This window comes from Delphinapterus leucas, chromosome 14, assembly GCF_059928025.1.
Source record: "Delphinapterus leucas isolate spDelLeu-1000000601 "Yukka" chromosome 14, BTC_Dleu_Yukka2, whole genome shotgun sequence".
Taxonomy (NCBI): Eukaryota; Metazoa; Chordata; class Mammalia; order Artiodactyla; family Monodontidae; genus Delphinapterus; species Delphinapterus leucas.
In genome coordinates this window covers 86790467-86807580 of record NC_143142.1, presented here as the reverse complement: position 1 = coordinate 86807580, position 17114 = coordinate 86790467, and the positions used below count along the sequence as shown (strand labels likewise).

The 17114-nt window shown below is 48.7% G+C and overlaps 1 protein-coding gene across 5 annotated transcripts in view; it reads left to right on the top strand.

Annotated features, from left to right (window-relative positions):
- The window catches only part of ZNF516 (zinc finger protein 516), a 121037-nt gene extending 105806 nt beyond the window's left edge, over positions 1-15231 (top strand). For all 5 annotated transcript variants that reach the window (XM_022560035.2, XM_030761989.2, XM_022560036.2 and 2 more), the window contains one exon: positions 3501-15231. In XM_022560035.2, the coding sequence (XP_022415743.2) occupies positions 3501-3560 (60 nt within the window). In that variant the 3' untranslated portion in view covers positions 3561-15231. The remainder of the gene's footprint in view (positions 1-3500) is intronic.
- The last annotated feature ends 1883 nt before the right edge of the window (positions 15232-17114 follow it).

Genomic DNA, 17114 nt, shown 5'->3' with positions numbered 1-17114 from the left:
GCTAAGCCCCTTCTGTGTTACAGGCTTGCACTTGAACTCGGAGATCCCAGAGCAGTTTCTCTATCAGCACATTCCCCTGTTGGGTGGGGTGGAAAGGATTACCGACTCCTTGGAAGTTAAAGGTCTGGATTGGGTAATAGTAGGGTATCGGATAGTTTGTTCCTGTGCACAGTATCTATTCTGTAGGCATCCCGTTCCTTTGCATTTGTTGTAAAAGGGTTTGAGCCCTGGCAGCCAGGAGCCCTCTTCATTAGTGGCGCTTCCCTAGCTGTGGGGATGAATCTTCCAGCCCTGGGGAATAAAGGCACCCGCTGCTGGAGCCTGTTGTATTAGGAAGATAATTCTGATCGTAAGAGAAGCTAATATTCCAAGCAAAACTCTACGTAAGAGGAGGAATTCACGTATATCATCATTTTCAAGATGCTTTGCCATAGATTTAACACAACTGAACATTTAATTTCTAGTAGTCATCAAAATTCATCATTAGAAAGAACATTTTTTGAAAATAATATGCTTTTTAAAATATTGGTATCACTGCGCTATGGATGTTAGAGAGAAAAGAGTAGGGGGGGTTTCTTTAATGTTGTGGAGAAATTTATTTTTCCAATTGTATTGTTCGTTAAATGTTAGAAATTAAATAATGGTCTTTCTCAAACCAAGAAAAATTAACCCTCTCTCCCTCCATTCCCCTGTTTTTGGGACTTAAAAGACCAGACCGTCTTCTGCTGAAGTATGAAATCTGGCGTTACGACTTGTTTGAATTCCTTGCCAAAATGTATAGACTGTGATTAACAGTTTATTTATTATTCTAAATGTTATTTTAAAATGGTTAAGCTGGAGAAATAATTCCATTAATCAAAATAAAGGGAACTGAGGAGAAAAATGGCAACCTAATTTGTCTCATTTTTAGCTGTGGAGATTAGAATGCAAACGATGGAGAAATCCCATAGGCTGGTATATTTGAATCTATGTATGATCTGTTTTCAGTGTCACTTTTAGATTCTCGGTATCACAGATCGCATTTCAAAATTCAGCTGGTTTGTCTCAGTAGTTTTCTTACTCATGTAAACCACATGTCTTGGAACACAGTATCCATTTTCCCACTCAGTGTAACATAAGGTGAAAAGTCGTGAATAATAACTAGTGATTTATCCAAAATGACCTGTAATAACGCGAGTCCCAGCTAACTGTTGGCTGGTTGGGAAAGGTCCTTGTCAGTAAGATGTTCCCTGTACATCGTTAAGCGTTTAGTATCACCACGCATGTCTAATGCAGGCCTTGGTCCACGGAGGCCGAGAGACTCACCTGTGTCCCAGAGGATATAGGCTTTTGTGTGTGTAGGTCACTTACTCCCACACATGAGCACATATGCATTCCTTTACCTTATAAGACAAAAGGGGAAGAAAAAGTAGGCCTCATCAAGTTCCATAAGTCACTATTCGTCCCTGGAACACTGAAACGCCTTAAAGAAAGATAATATTTATTTCTGAATAAATATTGTTCAGTTTTACTGAAGAGTCACACAGCTGCAATAAAGAAAAGCCAAATTTTCTGAAAGCGTGCTTCTCATTTTCTGATGACTCTTTCTTTGTGGGAGAATAAAAGCAACTTGTTTGCACTCAGATATCATGTGTCCACTTAATTTAAGTATTTCTGTGACTCCTTTCTTCCATGGCTGCATTTTCCCCTGGGCCTCATTTCTCAGATGAATTTCAGTCATTTCTTAAAAACCCTATATAGGACTGCTGTATTGAGGAATAAGGTGTTGGTCCCAACGAATCGGAAGTGAAAACAGCTCTCTTAAAAGTGAGATGCTGGAAAAAAAAAAAAAAAAGTGAGATGCTGTTTGAACACATCCCCTCATTTATAAGGAGAAACTTGGCATCTGTGCCTCTAGATTTGTGGACTGAATTAAACAACCTGGTTATTCGGGTTAGCCAGATTTTGCAGTCCCTCTAAAATACATAGCTTTAAAACTTTCTGAGCCTGCAGTGTAAAACTTCAGTCCTTTACGGACAGAGGGCCATCTTCATGCTTCTTCTCTAACCATCCTTTTTCCTTCTTCCAATACAAGTCTGTGTATTCTGGTCCAAAGGAAGGGAAGTCCAAGGAGGTGCCTGGATTGTGTATACAGAATCTAGACACACACAACACACGTGTTCATACACATTCCTTGCCCATTTATGGACTCCCCAGCAAGTCTGTTTGCTACATACTCCCTCAAAACGTTCAAGGCCAGCCACCTAACAGCTAACAATAACTCCTGTTTTTCTGTCCGTAAACACAAAGGCCATTTTCCGTCCTCGAATGTATCTGGAACCAGTTCCAAATGAGCCCTGTCGATGATGGATCTCCCCACGGCGTGATGTCGCTGTGCAAAAATGCAAAACATCCTTCTCAGTTTACTGCAGGAAATTCACCATCTACTTAAGGAAGTTTTATCACCTCTCTCATTCCGTTACTGTTTCCTACATTTCAAGTAAACTACTGTCCGTACCACTGTGCCCACTCCCCCCAGCCCCCCATAAAATTTTGTTGAGTATCTTTCTGACTTCCGCTAGATGTCGACTGGTAGGTGTCGTGAATGCAGAGCTAGTTTTACCTAGGAGTTTTCTGAAACTATTAACTAAAGAGAGGCACTTATTAATTCATTATGTCAACCAGACCCCCCCCAACACACACTTATTTCTAGGGTTCCTGCAGGCATAGCTGGAAACCAGTTGGAATTTCACACGAGCGCTGCATTTTATGTGTGCATGTTAATCTCAAGCTGTTGGTTTTACTTCATGGAGACTTTAGCGGAAGGTTAATGCAGTTAAGTAAGATTCATCTTGCCCTGTCGTGTCCTCAGATGGTAAACTCCATTGTTCAAACAGCGATGCTTCACATGTCGTGCGAGAGCCTTCTCTGAAAGCTTCGGCTTCCCTTCATTCTCATTTTCATCTTGCAGTTCCCTTGACTTTAGAATAACCCTTTCTATTTTTCCAACGTGGTAATTATTTACAGAAATGGGTGGAAGCTCCCTCAGGTGCTGACAGACCTTTGGGAGTGCTGTACTTCTGGTTCGTATGGCCCCCAAATTCAACCCTGTTCTGGCGCTGTCATTCACCTGTGAACCCCGCTTTGTATTACTCACGGTGCATTGTTGTTTTGAGCCCTCCGGCCCCATCTGGCCATCTTTGTAACCTCTCCTCCGGAGCTGGTTCAGGCACTATGATTTGCTGTTCTTGCATGCGGAACAGAGACGGCTAATGAACCTCTGTAGATCATTGGGGGTGATTTTCTCAAGCTGCCTTGGAAGGCAGGAAGGCACAGTGCAAACATATCCTGCTCGTGTGCAGTGAGTTAAAGCTGAAGCCAGGGGTCTCTGCTGACCTGACTCAGTGGCTCTGTGAAGGTTGCTGTTTGTGCTTTGGGCGTTGCTAAGAAAATTAATAGGAAAAATGCACTTGGAAACCAAAGGCAGAAATGAGCTTTTCTCTTGTCTCTTTTTTCCCCAGGGGAGAGACCATTCTAATGCAGATACTGTCCAAACAGTGCCTCTCAGAAAGGGAACCTAGAGACACGCTTTCACCATCCCCGGTGCCCCGGGACAGCGTCCGCAGTTCCCTTGTGGATGTCCCGACCGTGACCCTGACCGCCCTGTGGAAGAACTCCCAACCGGACACCTCAGATCCTGCAGCCGCTGGGCGGAGCGGAAGCTGAAGGGAGGGCTTCTCCTTGTTACACGTTAAACATCAACAAAGATGCTCGACTTAGAATTACATGTAGATATTCTATATGCATATACGTGCTCACCGACCATAGTCCGTATTTTCTTATAATAAACGGTGGAGGTGGGAGCCACGGTAGGAGCGCAAAGCATCGATATTGTTCAAGACAGGTTTGAGACACTGGAAGAAAGATGCTCGTGTGTGTCGGACAAAGTGAAGCAGCCAAGCACTGAAACAGAAGCCGCTGCCGCTGCTCAGAGGCCTGTTGGAGGTGACGTCAGAACAGACGGCGGAGGGGTCCAGGTTGACGGAGTTTTGACGCTCTGGCCTCTCCTTGTCTTAGTGGGTATTTAAAATAGTGAATAAAAGAGGAAGGATGGGCCTTGAGGTGCTGTGGAAACAGGCTCGACGGGGGGCGGGCGGGTGACAAGGTCCTCCTTCCTCAGTGGTCCCATCGCATCCCCTTGGGGGCCCTCTGCGTTTCCCAGGTGTGTCCCTCTCTCCCATCTGTGCTCAGTGAATCCGGCAGAGGAAACACATCCGTGGGAAGGCTTTTGCTGTGCTTGGGAAAAGAGAGCTGGTTGGGCACTAAGCAAAGCAGGGTTCTTTGTTTATTCTCAGGACCTTTTGGTAACAGGGCTACATTCTGCAAACTGCTTACAACGGAAGACTGCCTGTCTTAACAAATGATCTAGCCACTGAACCCCCCTCGATTTGGACCCTTTTAGTCCTAGCGGGAGGATCCCCTGAGCCCAGGGGGGGCCCAGGTCGCCGGGGTCTTGGTGCTCTGGGGCCTCCTGCGCCCCCCTCCCTCCCTGCCTTCCTGTCCATCTGTCCCAGCAAGTAGGCGTCTTTTCTTCTTGGGCGGGGGGGGCCTCCGTGGGACGAGTCCCTTCATTCCCAGAGCGTGGAGGCCCCCCCGGCCCGTGGGTCGGACAGCTTAATATACCTCTTCCTCAGTCGCGCAGATGCCAGTTTTAGCGGTGGGGAGTTAAGGGCCGTAACAAAGGGTCTTAAACCTTGCAGTGTACGCAGTTAAAATTGTATTCCACAGATATAAATATTTTCTTTTCCCATTACCATGACACCATGTGTGATGGTAACGTTTCTGAGAGTTTCAGATTTTTGCACATAATGATTTTATGCATTATCAAAAGTTACTGCTGCCTTGAATGAAAACGTTCTGTGAAATGTTTTGCAAAAGCTTTACTAGGTTTTTTTTAATTGTGAAATTTTGTAAAGGCAGGAAATGGATTAAAACGAGCATATGCTAAATATATTTTTCAAAAAAGCAATAATTTTACATGTACAGAAATTATCCTAATCTTTAATACTGGTGAGAGCGACAGTTTACCTAATACGGTCATGGATTAGTGCAGTTTTTGTAGAAAATGGGCTTCTGATACAAAGACTTGTTTAAACACACACACACACACACACCCTAAAGTGTGGTTTTCCTGTTCTAATGATTTTTTGAATTTTATTATTATTATTATTATTATTGTTGTTGTTCTTAGTTAATGTTTGGTTATGGATTCTACTTGTTACTGAATTTAAATTACTTGACCGTTCAGGTTACTTTGCAACATTTGCAAACAATGCAATGTAACTGGCTAGCTTATATCTATAAATATATATATACATGTATATACACACGCATATAGCTGCATGTATGTGTGTGTATATATATATAACTTTTTTACTTATTTTTTCCTGATATTCTTACACCGGCTATGTACCAGAATGATCTGTCGTGTTGGTGTCATTAGGAATGTCCTTGCAGATACGATTCAGTGACTGTCCTCTAAAGTTATTTTGAGCAAAGTTTCAGAGCTACATTCCTCTGTTCACCCTAGAAATCAACATGCCTTTCTGTTGACTTACGTTTGATCACTTCCATAGTCTCCCCACAGTGATGATTTCTGCATTTTCTAGCTTTTATTTTCTTGGCTGACAGTGAAGGGTGACAGTTCAGGAACGCACAGGGGCTCGTGATTCGGTCTGTTTCTCTGTGTTTTAGTTATTCAGAGGAATTCTGTACCCAGAGTGACACGATCGTGTACGTTCTTACCGTTTCAGAGGCGGCCTTCAGAGCCGCAGGTGTCATCCCGGGAGACCCCTTTGCGGGGAGCGTGGTGGAGAGGGGCGCGTCCCGGGGTCCCGTTGGCCGGACACGCGGCCCGAGCCAGTTGGAATACTTGTTTCCACCCGGAGCACAGAAATAAGGTTTTCCCTGAATTCAGCAGACGGGGGTCCGGGGCGGGGGGCGGCGTCCAAGAACACCACCCTCCAAGGCAAGCCGTCTGGGGGCCCGACTGTGCTTCCTTTCTTCCACTGAGCATCAGTATTGTATTGGTTTGTTCATGTGTTTATGTCAGTTTGACCATAGTATTTAATACGATTTGTGTTTTTCTTATTTATTTAGCCAATGTGTTTTGATTCACTTTTTTTCGATGGATAATTTCTGCATGGTCTCTCTTGTAAGTCACCCTCCGACTGTTACAGACTTTCTACTACCTCTACCAATCTGCTGTTTCCTTGTTTCTTAACAGGATTTGACAGTGTTGGCGTCAATGTAACTTAGACAATAAAGGGTTTGGTTGTCTACACTGCAGCTTCTCCGTGTGTCTCCCCGCCCCCGCCTGCACACTGCTGCCGGTGATCTCACTCCTACCCCTCCCCTGCTCGCCCTGTTCCTCGTTGTTGTAACACAAATAATGAGCTTAGAGACTCTTTCAGGTTATTCACTCATATTCCTTAACTTGAAGAATGAACATTTAAATTCTCTGAAAACTCAGCTGTTCAAGCATCTTCTCCGGGCGTTCGTCAGCCGTTGTGTCACTTTTCTCCCCTGGTTCCTGGAAGGCCTTGGGGCCGTCTCAGATGGATGCGCTTCACCTCGGTTATGGCACGGTACAGATTTTCAAGCCAAGTGGATTTTGCCTTTTTGGGTTTGAAAAGTATTCAGTGCTTTAAGAGATGCTTCCCAATATTTACTTATTTATTTTGTAAACCAAGAAAGACACTAGTTTCTTGAAAAGAAGGTGCTCCAGGAAATGGCCCCGGGGATGACATATGCCACTTTGGCAAGCTTACGGAGCGTTGGTTTTGCCCAGGATGTCGAGAACCATCTTCAGATCTGGCCGCTGAGTCACAGGTTGTACAGTGTCAGGCAAACAGTACACGGAGGCACGTGCACACGCAAGGTCATCATTTGGCAGGCCTCTGGGATGTGGCCTTGGGCCCAGCAGGTCGCAGGTGACACCTCCCTGCTGTTTCCCAGGCACCTGGCTCAGGTAGCTGCACCTTCTTTCCAGCGGGAGATAGAGTGTAGCGCACAGGGTCACAGAAGGTGAATGGCAGTTCTCAGTCTGTGCCTGGAACGCAATGCACCTCCTGGGTTTTCACGGCCAGATTCTCTTTACCGACGTGCCGTCTTGAAAACAGGCAAATCACCCCCTGGGGGGTGTGATCGACGCACAAAAAAACGAATGCGTTTGTACAACTTTACTTTTCCACTTTCAGAATGTCTCCGTGTCTGAAGTAACGTATGCTGTTTCACTGCTTTTAACTCGGGTGTGTTCTAGTCGCAGGACATTTTATACCCTGAGCAAAAAGAAAGAGAATAAAAAAATCACAGGCCAGGACTTCAAGTGATGGTTTAGGTGCCCCGTAGTGTGTCTGTGTGGAGCGACTGAGGGGAAAGTGTTCATTCTTCAACTTTGCTAATTATGCTTTGAGGCAGTAAAATGCAAAAGACCATAGAGTTTGTATTTCTTTTTTAAAATACAAGTTATAACATTATATTTTGTACTCTTTATATTAGAATTTGTAACTAGATTGTTGTATTTAACTCTATTTCTGAAAAAATAATTCAATGTTTCAGTTGTGTGATAAAAAATATTTAGAGAAAACATATTCATTCTATTGGAAACTGAAATCAATAAAAACATCTTGGAGTTCTTGAGATCTGTAAGACCTTTTTCCCCTATTTCAGGAGGTGGCTTAAATCCTTTGACAGCCCGTCTGGATCTGTGGTTTGAAAATTCTGTTGGCTGAACACAAACCCAAGTGTTAGTGCGCTGTATGTACAGAAGCAGAACACAAACCCAAGTGTTAGTGCGCTGTATGTACAGAAGCAGAACACACACCCAAGTGTTAGTGCGCTGTATGTACAGAAGCAGAAGAGTTTTTGGATGATTTACAAGATAGTTCATCTAAAAAGATGCCAAGATGGCCGCAGTATTGTTTTCAAGTCTTTTGTGGACTCCAGGACACGCACACTTTTTTTCTTTTTTAAAGGTGACTCTGCATTTCTCATTTTCCCCGGGCACCTCTCATTTCCTGACGCCAAATACACACACTGTTCTAAGACTTGCAGTAGATTTACTGCTTCGATGGCAGAAACAGGACTTGGGGGCGTCAGATGCACTGACAGAATTTTAATGTAAAAAGATAACACGTGTTTTGAAGTTAAAAGATCTGTGTCCCAGTTGGCAGGAAAAGGAAGGGACGGGGTGAGGACCTGAATGTGGCTTTCACATTGTGTCCGTGCAGAAAACAGAGCATCCAGGCCTGGGTCACTGGTGGCCCCTTCATGCCCCTCCATTCTTGGATGAAAACGCCGATTTGAGGAGTTTGTGGAAGGCCTTGTGAGTTTTGTAAACTGCAGAACCAACCTGGCACGGGGGAGGTTTATGACTCAGTTTATCTAGACCCTCTCTCTTCCCGGGCGGCGGGTTCTGAGCAGAAGGGTGCTGATTCTAAACGAGGAAGGGGCAGCGCCAGCCTGGTAGCACTCTTGGTGTGCGACACAACCAGAATAGGCCCAGATCTCTGTGTGTGTCACCAGGTGTGGGGAATTCCCTCCAGGGAACACAGGCGTGGGATGTTCGTGGAGTCAAAGCCAAGATAGACACTTCCCCCGGTTCTGGGGTGTCCTACCGTGCCCGTGCCCCTTCCTTCAGGAAAGTGGCTGTCCTTTCTCTCTGTCCGTCCACTGGTCACCAAAGAGCGGTGTAGATGTCCTGCCACATACCCATGCGATGTCATCCTTGGCGGTGGGATTTAGGTGGCAGACGGCGCCTGAACGTTCGCCGTGGCTGTAATCTACCCCTTGCCCTGCTGGAGGCAATCTGGCCGAGCTGCGCACACAAAACAAATCACTCCACTTGTGATGGCACCTCTCTTACCCCCTCGCTGTCTTGCTGTTTGAAAACAACAGCGGTGCATTCCTGATCTGTGCTACTCATGTTCTCAGTCTTACCTTTTTAAAAGGCAAGAGCTCAGCAAGATTATTGAAACAAAATGTGAGATGCGCTGGTCTTTGCCTCTGTGACGAGTTCTTGGAATGTCTGACTTCCTTTCTGCCAACTGATGCACCAGCCCTGGCAGGCTTCAAGGTCGGGGAAGTCCTGCAGGAATCTGGAAGCCTGTGATGGTCACACACCCCTCTCCGGTCAGTTTCCTTTATGGGAAGAGGAAAGATGCAGTGAAATGAAGATTGCACTGAGAATATTTCCCTCCTTCCTTCCTTCCTTCCTCTTTTTCTTTCCCTTCCTTCCCCCCCTCCTCCCTCCCTCCCTCCCTTCCTTCTTTCCTTCCTTTTTTCCTTCCTCTTTCTTTCATTCTCCCTCTCTCTTTTTTCAACTAAAGAAGACATAATGGAGACACCCATTCCAAGCCCCCTCTCCTAATGGGATGTCAGATCTGCAAGAGTAGGGCATCAGAGTGAACCCTTAGCTTTGCTGCCAACAGTTCCAATCTTGTAAGGGCAAGAGGAAGCTGGCCTTTTAGCGTCCTGGGATTTGTCAACAGAAGAGCAGTATTCAGGTCACGAGAAGGGTCATTCCCACTTGACTGTGCTCCACGAGTCTCCTTGTGTCATGTTCTGTTCAGTGTTGGGCATGACATCTAGAGAGTGGTTAAAACAAACTAGAAACATTTCCAGGACGGGGTAACAGAAGCCAGAAGAGGGGGTTTCTTTCAGAGAAGACAGGTGTCACACGAGACAGGTGAGTAGTTCCGAGGTGATTGGAGGTCTGCCCTGAGAAATGGCTCAAGTCAGAACTTGGGGATGTTTTGCATTGCAGACCTGGGACTAGTGGGCAGAAGGTACAGGCTGACTTTGGCTTAACAGACAGGATGACCTGAGGGTCAGGCCATTCAGCAGTAGGACAACAGACTCCCTGACCCTGGAGAGGTCAAACAGAAGCTCCATGTTCACATGTGAGGAGATCAGTATCGGGGCCCCTGCGCGGAGAGGGCAGTTGGAACCAGATGAACACGCAAGTCTCATCTGATCAAAATACTTCAGGCTTCTCTGAAATTGTGCAGAAACTTTGACATTATATGTTCATTCAACAAATTCTGGGTGCCCGCCGTGGCTAAGTACAGGCAGGCCTGGATACCAGGATAGAAAGAGGAACAAAATAGCACATGCTCTTGGCGCTCTCACAGTCAGGGGGTGGGGGGGAAGGCAGACGTCAACATGAGTTCTGAGTCAGAGGGCTACAAGCTCTGGGAGTGTAGATGGAAGAGGGATGGGGTCCACCTGGGGAGAGAGGTCAAGGAGCTCGGAAAATCAGCCAGATGCCCACGTGTCCCCAGGACCGGGTGGCACCGGCCTGAAAATTTGGCAACAATTTTATAAAATGCTTGGGGTAATGGCTTGGAATTAGAATCTGCATCTGGCATCAAACCTTAGTTGACTTGGATCATCTGTAAGAAGATCTTGATATGAGAGAGAAAAGTGACATGTGAGTTTCCGCGAGGAAGAGCCTAAGGAAACGTATTCTGCGAAATGCCCCTCGGTACATTTAGAACATATTTTGAATTGTCAAATCTGACAAGAGGCAAGGGGTGGAGATCATTGTCAATTATCCCTTGATGACATTAACTCAAAGTGAGGCTTCAGGCAAAGATCCACAACATGTATCAGTGGGGAAGTTGCTGTGACAAAAGCCGGCATCAGCACGATAGCCTGCCTTTGTGTAGATTCCGTGCATCTGTCCGGAGTTCCTGTGTGTGTCTGCCGTCGTGCAAGGACTAGAGACAAGCCAGGGGTGGAAGTCCAGGGCTCAAGGGGAAGCTTGAACATGAGACAGAGAGGGTGAGACCTTTTAGGTAAGAAAGACAAAGGCCAGGAAGGACACGGGTCAGACCGTGTTGCACAGTGAATTGTCTTAGTCTAGGTCTAGGTGATACACCTTTCAGTCTTGAGGTATATATTCAGGACAGTAGCAACAACGAGCTAATGTTTTAAAGGACTGTGTGCTAGGGACTGAGGTAGAAAGTTTTCATCTATTTTAACTCATTTAAGCCTCACAACACTCTTCAAAGCAGGCATTATTAGCTCCATTTTATAAGCAAAAAAGATAGAGAAGGAGATACAGCCTAGTCAAAGTGACACAGCCAGTAACTTGCGGCCACACCATCAGAGCCCGGTTGTGTTGGGCTTGCGAGCCCTCTGCTCTGTTCTGCCTTGATGCCCTGCATGCAGCCTAGCAACAATGATGAACTTCACGGGACGTGCTACCGCTTTCCAAAGCACTGACACCCATCATCCCATGGGTCCCCGTGGCCATCCTCCAGGTAAGGGGTGTACCTAGCATGGCCTGTCAAGAGATGGGTGGAGGGGCATCACTGGATCAGAACAAGACATTTTGGATTTCTGCGTTCATATTTCAGAAGTATCAAAGTTTCTCTTGGCTGACCTTCTGTAAGTTAAGAACTGACATACATAGAGATGAAAACACTGACTGCAATTTTTGAGTGTGACTTCCAGGTGGGTCCTACAGTGAACCATTAGCCAATCTTGCCCAGACTCAGTCTTTCCTTCTCTCTCCATTCTTTCCTTCATGCTCCAGACATCTGCTTTCCTAAAACTAAGTTATCAAGGCCCTTATAGTCATGTATTGTGATTAGTTTTTCCTTCTATTCTACATTTATTCTAACTTTTTCTTAATGGAAAGTTACACACACTCATTCATATTCATCATCCAGGTTCCAACAATGACAACATTTTGCCAAGATTTGTTGGTATCTTTTACTTTTTGTCGTGGTTGTTTTGACTTGGAATCACTTAAGTAATTCCCAGACGTCATGACATTTCAACTGTAAATATGTCGCTGTGCGTCTCCGAGGGATGTATTTTTAAAAACCACAATAACAGTAATTTTGCATTCCTCATATTCCTTGAGCCTTCCGTGGAATTTCTTCTCAAACCTCGCTCCTCGCTTGGTTTTCCATCACCCAGTGTCTGGGTCTTGGTCCCAAGTCTCATTCTCAGGAGTGAGGTGGTGGATGTTCTCTGGGCATGCTCTGCTTGGGGGCTGGGTGGTGGACAGGGGCTGGATATGGGGCAGGGGGGGTGGGGGGCCTTGGCGTAAGGGATGGGATGGTTTGAGTGCCTGTCCGGCATGGAGGTGGGCTGAGGTGCCCCGCAGGTACCACCACACCTGGGAGCGATTAGGCTGTGCACTGAGAATATGGGAGGGTGTGGGCATGGGGGGGGAGGGAGGGGCTGCCACTTCCGAACCCCCAGGGCTTCTTGGCTAACTACCCCAAGAATAAGATTGGCGCCTATCCCACGGTTGTCTGTGTAGCCTGTGGTCAAGTAATGCCTGGGATTTATTAAAACGCCTGCTGGTGGACCATCACGGACAGCGATTCTCGGTGCCTGTTTATGATGCTGTGTTTGGCCACCTGTGTGGCCTGACTCGCCCCGTGCGGGGTAGGCCACGGCTCACAGAGTGGCAGGCCCACTCTCGTCTCCTCAATCCTGTGTCTTTTCAGCTTTCTCGAAGCCTTGTTAGGGTTCCACATAACCGAGGCGCAGGCTAACGTATTAATGAATCATGTAACATTTCATCTGGGATCAGCGCCCTTCAGTTTGAGGTGAACCCTACAGAAACATAACAAACCACTATTCAAGGAAATATTTGAAAAGTTCATACCTGTCATGAATGTACATTAAGGTTTTAGTTAGGGATCTGCCTAGGAAACTTGAAGGTTGTAAAACCCCCAGAGACCACGTCTTCCAAAATTCTTGTTTATACGAAGGAAGCTGGGGTCTAGAGGGGTCACGTGACTCCCCCGCACCCACAGGTACCTGGAGTTTGCAGTCTTACGGCATTTTTGTAATCTTATGTAGTGAGTGTGTGTCGTTCAGGCATCTCTGTGATCCCTGATCTGTGCTTTCTTCACCTTTCCCTCATTCTCATCCTTCCTTCTTCTCAATTCACTTGAATGTTCCCCCACTGTCTGTAGGTTCCCCAAGGAAACTCGGAACTCAGTGTTGTTGTACTTTTGTCAAAACTCCGTACGGATCTGATCCCCCCAAAGTCGGGAGAAAAGCAGATCGTCCCGCTGGAGCATCAAACACAACCACGAATATTCGCACAGTCTTACTTGTGGGACCACTGGAAGCTTAATGTGCATTTATCTGGGGCTCCTTTTCTTTTTCATCATTTACTTTGCTGGGGTTTCAACGTGTTACCCACCCTACTCCGCAGTAACGTGCAAGATCCGGAATGTTCAGGGCTCTTCCTACAGACGGGAGGTTGGAGGTGAGGGGAACCCCGCCGTCGCCCTGGTACCCATAGGCCTTCATCCCTGTTCAGCTCCCTCACTGCTTCTCCCAAGCTCGTCGTCCTGAAGTTGCCCGCTCTCACCACTAGATGGCAGATGGCGGTCACACTAGAATGTAAAGGAACCCCCATTTCAAACTCATTTTATTCATCACTTCTGTCAGCAAACAAGTATTGAGCACCTACTGCATGCCAGACAGTGGGCTTAGTGCCTGGTGAGGGCACTGCCAAGATGAAGACATATGAAGGCGCTGGGGGCGCGCAGGCCTTGGCCGTCTCGCCTGCGGCGATGGCATTCCTTCCGCTGTCCCCGAAGTGAGCACCTGCTGGACTCCCGCTGGGATCCAGGCACCTGGGATGCGGGGGGGTGCATCGGACGCCGAGCGCTCGTCTCTCAAGGGCGTTTACTTTCTCCTGGGGGTACACAGTGGTCAAAAGGACAAATGCACAGCTTTCGGAAGGAGATGAGTGCGGTAAACAGAGAACGAGGACTGCCGGTGGCCGGCAGGGCCTCTGCGGACGTGTGCCCCCCTCCAGAAGGACAAATGTCACATCCAGGCCGAGGGCGAGAAGGACAAAGGGCTGGAGTGGAAACCACGTGGCGTGCGCAGCCAAGGAGGCCCACGAGGCCGACGCAGACGCGGGGAGGCAGGGCTGCGGGAGCTCAGGCCGGCGGGGGCGGAGCCAGAGGAGCGGCCGGGGGCGGGGCCGCGGGACCCTAGAGGGCGGGGGTCGCTGTGGGCAGACGTGACCGCCCTCCTGTCTGTCGAAGGCCCCTCGCTTTGCTGTCGGCGGAGTGGATTATCGTGTCTGCGGGAAGCGTTTGGGTCGTGGAAATGAAGGACCCTGTCCTCGGGCTCGGAGCAGATCGGGCGAGGACTGGGGTCCCGGGTCCCGAGCGTGGAGGAAGGACAGACAGGCTGTAGGGCGGACACATCCCCAGGCTCCCGGGACGTCCTGCTTCCCGGGCCCCGACCAGGGCTGTGCTGGGCCTGAGGCCTCCACGGGGGCCTGGGTCTCGGGGCATGTGCACGGCGCTCTTTACCAAAACGGCGGGGCCGGGACCTCGCATCCTTAAAGGTTCGGGAACAGGGCAGGGCAGCTGGCCCCGTGGTCCGCGCCGGGCGCAAGAGAGGAGCGCTGGGCTGCAGGGCGGGGGCAGCCAGCGTCTACACAACATCTCCGGTCCAGAGTCCGGGGGACGCTCCAGAGAGAGAACCGAGGAGGGAAGGGGGAGCAGGCTGGCAGCTCTGCCTGGAGGGCACTGGGAAGGGCCCACGGTTCAAACATTCTCATGGCATGAGGGGAAAGCGGCCGCCAGCCCCGCAGGGAGAAGGGCCGGGCGCTGTGGCCGTGTGAGCGGAAGGAAGGACAGGACGGAGCCGGGGTGGGGAGACAGGAGATGGGCCGAGGCTGGCGGGGGCGGGGAGGATGGAGAGGGCTTGGGATGCCACGTTCTTCCGGGGCAAGGGGTGCAGGAGGTGTGACTGCAGAGGATGCAGACTCTTGTATTCGGGGAATAAAATTGTCCATCTTTTTGTAATATAAACGGAATACTGAACGCATCTGTCTGCTCAGGCTGTCGTCACAGAGCACCACAGACTGGGCAGCTTAGACAACAGAAATACATTGTCTCACAGTCTGGGGGCTGGACGCCCAAGAGCAGGGCGTCCGCAGGACTGATTTCTCGGGAGGCCTCTCTCCTTGGCTTGTGGACGGCTGTCTCCTTGCTGGGTCCCGCATGGCAGAGAGAGGTCTTGGGTCTCCTTTAATTTTGAGAAGGGCACAGGTCCTGTTGGGCCCCCCTCAGTCACGCCCCTAAAGCCCCATCTCCAGACATAGTCACACTGGGGGTTAGGCATCACCAGTGGATGTTGGGGGATGCAATGCAGTCCGTAACAGTGAACATCTCCCCGAAAGGAGCCCAGGGAGAGAGGGCGGGCGGGCGGGGGAGATGCAGGAGTAGAAGGGGATGGCCATTTGGACACAGCGTCCGGGCACAAGGCGAGGGGAGACGGAGAAAGTCACCCCCATCATGCCTGGGGTCAGCCCTCCGAGGACGCGCTCTGCCAAAGGCTGGACCGAGCGGGTCTAGGCGGTGAGCTCTGCCCACAGGCCTTCAGGTCCCGGGGACGATAATAAAGGCCCAGCGGGGCTTGGGGGTGGGGTTAGGCAACTGGGCCCTCTGCACGGAGCTCCGATGTGGCCTTGGTGGGTCGGTGGCGCACTTGTCTCAGGGCTCCAGGGGCTCGCGAGTGAGTGAATTGTCTTAAAGGTGGGGAGAAGGTGCTGACTGTGGAGAAGGTGGGTGGGGAAGAAGCGTGGGCACCTGGGGGGGAGTCTTTGAGGCCACACCAGGCCAGGCCCAGCGTGGGTCACACAGCAGCTCCCCCCCGGCCCCTGCCGGCCCCATCCGCACGGGTCCTGCTGACCCCCGGGATCCAGGTGTGCAGACCTGGCGAGGGGAGCGTAAATCCCGGAATTTGGCAAAGATGAAGCGAGAAGCGTGGCTCCAGGTCCAAGGCCACATCCCAGGACACGAGCTGGGGGCCCAGGCAGGACACAGCTCCCTCCTTGGAACTGGCCCATTCGCCTGCCCTGAATGACTTCAAAGGACCCTGGGGTTTCCTACTTTACTAAAAATACTGGGAAGGTTCTGGAAAACAGTGCTTGGCGAGTGAAATGTGGGTGAGTAGACTTGAAAGGTCTTTCTAGATTTGCAGATTTAAGCTTTTTTCTAGATCAAGCTTGTCAGTGAGTCCACCTATAAATACGGTTAGTTTCACTAATGCTGGAAATACTTTTGCTTTGGGGAAAGACTCATATCTAATGTTTTTGGTCAGCATTTGGAAATATCGCTAAAGCCCAATATACACACTGTGCTTTTCCACATTCTGGTGAACAGATATGCAGCGTTATCTGCATCCCAGCGAGTGGGCTACACGTTGTGGTGGAGAAATATTATTGTCCTTGACAAAAGCTTTGTGCTTCTTGGAGGCTCTTTCCCTAGATCTTTGCTTGACTTGTCGCCTCACTTCATTCCACCCCTTCTCGGAGCAGCCTCCCCTCCCACGCTGTCTTATCTAAGTGGAACCATCCTCCTTATTCTCTATGCACTTCTCTGTTTTTCTTCATGGTACTTGTCACTATGTGTCATATATGTGTATATACATATGTTTGTTGTTGTTTATTTGTCTCACACCCTGGAGTGTCTTGATCTCTCAGGGATCTGCAGATTCATTAGACCAGGTTGTTCTTCTTTCTCTCCCTGTAAATTATCTGCTGAATGACCATGTTTTCCAGAGGCAGGGATTCCGTCCAGGGCAAGAGTGAGGTTCTGATGATGTCATCACCATCACCATCCTGATCACCACCGTCCTCACCATTACCATTGTCCTCATATGTAAATGACAGCGTCCTGGAATACAATAAAATAGCTGGAAACATAGGCCTAAGATTTAGGGAGTAAGATTGAAAATAAAAATTTTTATGCAATTAGTCACTCTTGGCAAAAACCGGGAAAATACGTGTTCTCTTTAAAGAAAAAATAAAAATGAAAAAGAGATCAAAGTACTGCTAGGTGATGATGCTTCTGGAGGAATGAAGGTGGAGGAACTGTAGCCAGTTAAGGGTCAGACATAGAGCTGCCAGGACGGGGAGCATTCCATGCCTGAGTGAGATCAAGGCAAACACAGATCATGATGAGGCTGCCGTGCTTTGGAAGAAGCCCGCCTTTGTGAATGGGGAGGGTGGGCTTTCTGGGGAGCGTGGAGACAGAGTTCCGAGTGCAGGGTGCACCTTTCACAGCGCC